Source organism: Mandrillus leucophaeus, unplaced genomic scaffold (assembly GCF_000951045.1).
Source record: "Mandrillus leucophaeus isolate KB7577 unplaced genomic scaffold, Mleu.le_1.0 Scaffold21, whole genome shotgun sequence".
NCBI lineage: Eukaryota > Metazoa > Chordata > Mammalia > Primates > Cercopithecidae > Mandrillus > Mandrillus leucophaeus.
This window is the reverse complement of record NW_012102143.1, coordinates 1,840,567-1,847,252: the sequence shown is the minus strand read 5'-3', so window position 1 is coordinate 1,847,252 and position 6,686 is coordinate 1,840,567. Positions and strand designations below refer to the sequence as shown.

Here is a 6,686-nt window from a genome sequence, read left to right as displayed (position 1 = left end):
AGGGAAGGAAGGAAGGAAGGAAGGAAGGAAGGAGGGAGGGAGGGAGGGAGGGAAGGAAGGAAGGAAGGAAAAGAAAAGTCTAGAATTCCTTAGCCTGCACGCATCAGAGTTGCTGACCCTCATCTGTGATGACTCACAGGGAAAAGTGGTATATGACACCTAGGGCCACTGCTCACCCTGGCTTGCCTGGGATAGCCCATTTTAGGACTGGAAGTTCCACATCCTCAGTCCTGGGCCACCTGGGATAGTTAGTCACCCCAAGATGTGTAAGTCTCATTTTGTCTCGGTCATCAAATGTTTGAGTTAAAAACTGAACTTAGAGGTTACCCTCACAGGTGATTCCATCATGTCTTTCTCGTAAAAGAGCCACACAAGACCAACATATATGACCCCCTGTGCTTTGATGCCCTTTGAGCTCAGTTAATGTGTGGGAACAGCAGGCAAAGGCACCTCCCCTGTAGGATATGGCAGGGTCAGCCATGACATGATGGCCATTTGAGCCGAGACAGTCACACTTCAACACTTACAAAGCGCTTCCACATGGGACCTCTCCTGAGAGCCCCACAAAGCCTGGGAAGGCAGACAAGGAGCCCCTGCTGCAGATGCTGGGATCACAGCCCACAGCAGGAATCCACAGATTAGGCCTCACCCACGACACTGTGCTGCACCTGTCAGCAGTGCCGAGCACTGTGGGCCCCTCCAGGAAGGCATGACCATGGAAAGAGATCACTTGTCAGGAATTTTGTTCCAAGACAAAAGCCAGCCGTAAGTGGGCAGGAAGTTGACTGAGATGACTTGTAAGGCCTTTCTCCCTCCACAGTCCTGCTGCCTATGACGGCAGAGACAAGTAGCCAGTTCCAAGGATCCAGAAGGGCCTTGTCAGACCAGAGAAGTGACCCCTCAGGAAACAGGATCAGAAACTCTAGAAGACTACCCTCTACTTTTGAGAAGAAGGTCCTACCGAATGCTTTAATCTTCTTCACGGTCTTCTCTGTGTTATTGGTGACAGTCACGGTCACAGGGATGGGTTCCCCATGGAAATAGATCTGGAAAAGTCAGCAGACAGGTCAGAAGAGAACAGATGTGGTGGTGTCTTTAATCTCACAGCTTTCTAGATTCATCTCAATCCCTTTCACTAGATGAAAAGCGGCAGAATGTAAGGAAGATGAAGTGATAGCAATACGTTTCTTCCAAGGAAGGGCCTGAAACACATTCCACCCACCTGTGGGAAGCTAGGGAGGGGGATGGAGTTCCAGTCATCCCATGGAGGAGGCCAGGGGTCAGGAGGTGATGGGGGCAGGATGAGTGAAGTGAAAGGAAACCACTGGGAAAGCTAAGTGCTGGCATCCCGCCCAGCAGAGCCCGTGTAACCCAGCCCCTGGGCACACCCACACACGTGTATGCACACACAGTGCACACACGGCTGACTGCTGACCAGAGGAACCAGAGGCAGCCTCGGCCAGCAGCTTTCACCTTTTCCCACCATGACACCCTTAAGAGATGACATCACAGGTGACACCGCCATCCCATATGGTTTCTGCAAAATGTAAATTTCCCAGGAAGTGAAGAATTTGCGATATCACAGCTATTGATGCTCCCTGGTGAACAAGGCCAATGGAGGTGGAGAGGGCAAGGATAGCTGGGGGGCAGGTATGTGCAAAGCAGCGCCCCTTCCTTCCCCAGTCCCTCGGGACAGCCAGTAGGTGGAAACCCTCCACTAAGGACCATGCTGACCAGCTCCAGGCTGTGAAAACAGGCCAATCACTTACGCATGTTGGTGCTTTATCCTAAAAACAAGCTTCCTTGCAAGGCACCCACGTAGACAGAGGCTGGGGCTGGTGAACAGGGGGTGTGGGGCCTGCCCCCAGGCCTGCTGCCCTTTGGGTAGTAGCGATGGTAGGTGGTTACCTCTTTGCTGAGAGAGACCGCAAGCTGCAGGGGCTTGTCAGACATGAAGAACTGCCAGGCCGCCTCAGCTCGGGGCTGGGGACCCATCTCAAGTGGGGCATGCTGTACTTTCCGGATCAGTAACCGCACGGAGCTCCTGCGGGGAACAGCCACAGACAAGCCAGGGATTGGCACCCAGGCCGCTTCAGGGAGGCCTCTGTTCTCTCCCAACCGTCACACGGGGATTCTCCAGGAACACTCCACATGGAGACAGGGTGGACGGAAAGAGGGCAAGGACACTGGTCAGAGCCTGAGGCAGCCCTGACGGTGGGAGAGCCTGGGGGTCTGGTTTCTGGTCCCTTCCCTGGGGGGAAAGCTGTGGGGCCAGGCAACGTCCCAAGGGCCAAGCTTAGCCTCTTAGGCTCCATGGGCTCCCGGCTCTGCCTCCTCTCAGAGAGGCTGAGGTGTGAGGGCATCAAGGACCTCATGGAATAGCTGCGATATACATGCAAGCTCCATTACTGCAGCTCACTCTCCTGCGCCTCCAGAGATGTGTACATGGGGCAGGAGGAGACTGGGTGAAGGGCCAGGCGGAAACCTTGTTTAAGTAAAAAAAGAAAACAGCACGCGGGTGGGAGAATGGGAGGGATGGAACGGTAGGCTTAATGGTTGTAGAGTTCCTGCTCGGGCAATGAGAAAGTTTTGAGTATAGACAGCAGTGATGGCTACACAACATTCGGAATGTCCTTAAGCCACTGAATGGTACATTTAAAAGTGGTTAAAATGGGCCGAGCACAGTGGCTCACGCCTGTAATCCCAGCACTTTGGGAGGCCAAGGTGGGCGGATCACTTGAGGTCAGGAGATCAAGACCAGCCTGGCCAACATGGTGAAACCCCGTCTCTACTAAAAATACAAAAAAAAAAAATTAGCCAGGTGTGGTGGCGGGCACCTTTAATCCCAGTTACTCGAGTGGCTGAGGCAGAAGAGTCGCTTGAACCTGGGAGGCGGAGGTTGCAGTGAGCCGAGGTCACATTGCGCTCCAGCCTGGGCGACAGAGCGAGGCTCCACTTCCAAAAGCAAAATAAAATAAAATACAAAAGTGGTTAAAATGGCAAACTTCATGTTGTGTATATTTTACCACAAAAAACAAACATCAGCAAAGAAAGGAGAAACCTGGGAGTTTCACGGGATTACGTGAGCCCTGGAGGTTGCTAACTTCCCTGTCATTTTCTTGTATTTTTTTTTTCCCAAAAATGATCAACCTTTGACCTCTATCCCACATGCAGATGGTACCCCAGCTGTGCCAGCCCTGTGGGAAGAGTTCTGTCCCACAGAGACAAGGTAAGGCCATTTCTTCTCTCCACCCCCACTGCAGACCCCTCACCTATTCCACAACCACACTCTTACTTCTTGGGGATTTTGTCCTCTTCGTCATCGGCGCTGTCTGTGGCGAATGCTTTGACCTCAAAGTCAACCCCACAGGACTGTTGGGAAGAGAGAGCAGACAGGCAGCGATCAGCGCCTCCTGCCCTGGGTGCCGGGCCAGAGGGCCACACCTCACGTAGGGCACGTGACGTGGCACTATCTCTTTTTGTCTTGGCCGTGTCCTATTTGGGGTTGCACCATTTAGGGATTTGGAAGCATACTAACAGTGAAACAATGACAGTAGCACAAGGAGTGTGCCATGGGCCCAAAGCCCTCAGAGGGAGGGGATCCGCCTGCCCCATGAGCCCTCCTGCTGCCGTGGACAGTCATTTGCATCCTCGCTGTCCTTGCCTCCCGCCACCTTGCACACTTAGGTGTCCCCAACTGTGACCCCGCACATGTTATTGACTTCCACTGCCTACAGCAGGGGCCAGAGGTACAGGCACTCACAGGGCCAGCGCTGGGGTCCAGGAATCCCGTGATATAGTATGAAACCCTGACCCCCATGGTCACCTGCTGTTCAGCGGCAGCCTCATGTGGCCAGGCAGCAAGGCACCCAGTGCTGGCAGCTCGATTTTTTATTTTTTATTTTTTATTTTTTTGGAGACAGAGTCTCACTCTGTTGCCCCCAGACTGGAGTGCAGTGGTGTGATCTCGGCTCACCGCAACCTCTGCCTCCCAGGTTCAAACGATTCTCTTGCCTCAGCCTCCAGAGTAGCTGGCATTACAGGCATGCGCCACCATGCGCGGCTGATGTTTGTATTTTTAGTAGAGTTGGGGTTTCACTATGTTGGCCAGGCTGGTCTCAAATTCTTGACCTCGTGATCTGCCTGCCTTGGCCTCCCAAAGTGCTGGGATTATAGGTGTGAGCCATCGCGCCCAGCCAGCTCGATTTTTTAAAAAGAAACTCCACGTGGAATTTGGAGTGAAATCTCCTAGTTTTTAAATTAAATAAAAAGACTTTTAAGCATTGTGTGGGTTGAATGAACACATCTGCCAGTGACCTTCCCCCGATTCCCAGTGTGTGAAGCCCCTGGCCCCCAGTGCAAGCCCTCGGTAACCTCCCTCATCTCTGCACGTTCACAGGTGTTGGGGAGCCAGAGGAGGGCACCAGCCTGCCCTCCACCACTGCCTGGAGGGGAAAGGAGAGCTGACAAAAATTACAGGAAGCCAGTTCTGTCCATGGTGACATATGAAGCACGGATTTATCGGTTCTGCAACCAGGGAACCATAGCAGTTCTAAACTCTAGGTGGAAAATAAATACGCATCCTTCCCTGCCATCAGCCAGCCATTGTTCAGCCACACCAGTGCCTGTTCTGCTTGCCCACCTGGGTTCCTCAGCTGTCGAGCCCCCAGGCCCCCAGGCATTCAGGCACTTCTCTCAAGCTCCCTGGGCTCAGGGCTCGCCCCCTTTCCTGAAGCCCGGCAGCTGTGCTAAGACCTTCTCCTCTCCTAGAACAGGAAACAGGTGGTGCTTTGTTGGGCCTGTACAGTGTTGTAAAAATCAAGAAAGGTCACCTAAAAATCTGAATTTAGGGTCTCTCTTACAGAAAACTATAAGATCTAACACAACCAATTTCATTTCCCATTGTTCTGTGCCCCCTTCTTCTGTAATCACCTCGTCTTCCCCCATCTCGACTGCGCACACCCCACCCCATTTTCCTGGACCAGTAGCTTCGAGATGTTCTGAAAGTTGGATTTGTAACATAGCCCAGTAAACAGACACAAACATCTGAAACAACTCTCCTGACACCATATTCAGCTTCACCATGTGTGACCCACTCTGACATTTTCCAATCCATTCCGTTTTGTTCTATTCTATTCTATTGTATTCTTTTTTTTTTTTTTCCAATGGAGTCTTGCTCTGTCGCTCAGGCTGGAGTGTAGTGGCGCAATCTCAGCTCTCTGCAATCTCTACCTCCCAAGTTTGAGCAATTTTCCCACCTCAGCCTCCCGAGTAGCGCACCACCATGCCCAGCTAATTTTTGTGGGTTTTTTGTTTGTTTTTTGTTTGTTTGAGATGGAGCCTTGCTCTGATGCCCAGGCTGGAGTGCAGTGGCACAATCTCGGCTCACTGCAACCTCCGCCTCCCAGGTTCAAGCAATTCTCCTACCTCAGCCTCCTGAGTAGCTGGGATTACAGGCACCCACCAACATGCCTAGCTAATTTTTGTATTTTTAGTAGAGACGCGATTTCACCATGTTGGCCAGGCTGGTCTCAAACTCCTGACCACAGGTGATCTGCCCACCTCAGCCTCCCAAAGTGCTGGGATTACAGGCGTGAGCCATCGCACCCAGCCTGTTCCATTCCATTCCATTCCATTCTGTTTTTTAAAAATGCCATTTTGGATCCACAACATTGATTTCACAAACCGCTATCAGGTCAGATGCCCCAGGACAAAAACACTGCCCTTGTCATCACCTATCACTGCCCAGCCCATAATCCAGCTACAGAACCTGCCACTCTGCCCTCAGTTGTATCTGTGTAGCTCCCTTTCTCATGAATCCCAGATCCAGTGGCTTACGGGGCCTGAACCCACAGGTCCTGGCACCTCCCTCTCCTCCTGTCCCTACTGCCTCCTTCGATGCTGGAGCCCTGTCCACCTGCCTCACTCCTCTCTCACACACCCTCAGCCCCCAAATCACATGCTTAGCCAACTCAACTCCATTCTCAACTCTGTGGCCATAGTGACCGTTTGGAAAGTCAGCGCCTGTCATCCATAGCCTGCCAATGGCTCCCATCTCATTCAGGCAAAAACCCAAGTCTCTACAACATTGACAAGGCCCTTCGTGATCTGGCCACACCTTCCCTTCCACTCTAACCTCAGCTTCCCACTTTCTTTTTTTTTGTTTGTTTTTGAGACAGGGTCTCACTCTGTCGCCCAGGCTAGAGCGCAGTGCAATGGCATGATCACAGTTTACTGCAGCCTCTGCTTCCTGGGCTTAAGTGATCCTCCTACCTCAGCCTCCCAAGTAGCTGGGGCTGCAGGCATGTGCCACCAATCATGGCTATTTTTTGTATTTTTTTGTAGAGATGGGGTCTCGCCACGTTGCCCGGGCTAGTCTTGACTCCTGGGTTGATCCACCCGCCTCAGCCTCCCAAAGTGCTGGGATGACAGGCCTGAGTCACTGCACTTGGCCTCCTCTTCCATTCCTTGCTCCTCTCACTCAGGAGGCAGCCTCCTCACTGCCCCCGGAACACAGCAGGCGAGGTGTGCCCTCTACCTGGAAGGCTCTCCCCTGGGAGAGTGTGGCTTTCTCCTTGGCCTCATTAGAGGCTGGCTTTAAACACCCTCAACACACATCCCACCAGATACTCCCGTTGCCTCTCACAAGCCTCTTGTTCTCCACAGCATCTGTGGCCACCTGACAT

At 52.5% G+C, this 6,686-nt stretch overlaps 1 protein-coding gene across 1 annotated transcript in view; it reads right to left on the bottom strand.

Moving 5' to 3' along the window:
• Positions 1–6,686, bottom strand: part of SAG (S-antigen; retina and pineal gland (arrestin)) — a 42,202-nt gene that overhangs the window by 18,212 nt on the left and 17,304 nt on the right. The window contains exons 7-9 of the mRNA XM_011980254.1: positions 3,296–3,372; positions 1,909–2,044; positions 962–1,046 (exon numbers count right to left, since the gene is read on the bottom strand). Coding sequence (XP_011835644.1) covers positions 962–1,046; positions 1,909–2,044; positions 3,296–3,372 — 298 coding nt within the window. The remainder of the gene's footprint in view (positions 1–961; positions 1,047–1,908; positions 2,045–3,295; positions 3,373–6,686) is intronic.